Genomic DNA, 874 nt, shown 5'->3' with positions numbered 1-874 from the left:
GAGCAGCGGTCCGCCAGGTGTACAGTCACCTCCCCTGCAGCACGTACACCCCACGCATGCACACACTGCTGCAGCAGCAGCAACAAAACCGCAGCAGCAGCAGCAGCAGCAGCACTACTGCAGCAGCCGAGAAACTGCAGCAACAGCAAGAAAACTACAGCAGCAGCGGCAGCAACAATAGCTGCCGGATGACACACACAGAGAGACACGTTGATCGCTGCGACCGAGCGAACAAACCCTAAACCCCAAACCCTAAACCCTAAACCCTAAACCCTAAACCCTGCTGACCCGTTGACTCTGCAATGAAGAAGACAGCAGGCGAGGTAAGGAGCGGCGTGTCTACATCCGCCTGAGACAGAGACAGTGCAGCAACCGCAACATGTTTGCTGCTGCTGCCTTCAAGGGTTTAGGGTTTAGGGTTTAGGGTTTAGGGTTTACAGAGAGAGCGGAGACAGATATACACCCGAATGGAGACAAAAAGAAAAAAGGAGAGAGACAGAGAAGCATCAACGGAGACAGCAGGAGACGAGGAGACAGAAAAACAAAACGACAAACAAAGAGACAAATGAATAAAACAATAAGCAGCCTCTGTTTTCTTTTTTTTTTTCTTTTTTTTTGTTTCTTTGTCTGTCTCCTTGTCTCCTTTTCTCTCTACAATGCACCAGAGAGCCCCTAAAGCCCTCGTTTGCGGCCTCATACAGCTAACATCCATCAGGGTTTAGGGTTTAGGGTTTAGGGTTTAGGGTTTACTCCGGGTCTAGGGACTTGATCCTCAAACCCTATAAACAAACCCAACCCAACCGGCATCGCCTCTTCGTCTGCTGTCCCCAGGCTGCTGCCTTCACACAGAAGAATACACCGCCAAGCATCATCT

The 874-nt window shown here is 50.3% G+C and overlaps 1 protein-coding gene across 1 annotated transcript in view; it reads right to left on the bottom strand.

The window, feature by feature from the left end:
• Window positions 1-874, bottom strand: part of EMH_0057450 (uncharacterized protein) — a gene marked incomplete at both ends in the record, with an annotated part of 7,372 nt that overhangs the window by 5,908 nt on the left and 590 nt on the right. Inside the window, 3 exons of the mRNA XM_013497479.1 lie at window positions 30-34; window positions 289-349; window positions 802-874. Of these exons, the coding sequence (XP_013352933.1) occupies window positions 30-34; window positions 289-349; window positions 802-874 (139 nt within the window). The remainder of the gene's footprint in view (window positions 1-29; window positions 35-288; window positions 350-801) is intronic.

Source organism: Eimeria mitis, genomic scaffold (genome assembly GCF_000499745.2).
Source record: "Eimeria mitis Houghton genomic scaffold, Emh_scaff2700, whole genome shotgun sequence".
NCBI classification, from domain to species: domain Eukaryota; phylum Apicomplexa; class Conoidasida; order Eucoccidiorida; family Eimeriidae; genus Eimeria; species Eimeria mitis.
Note: the sequence above shows the minus strand (reverse complement) of the source record. Positions and strands in the feature narration are given on the sequence as shown.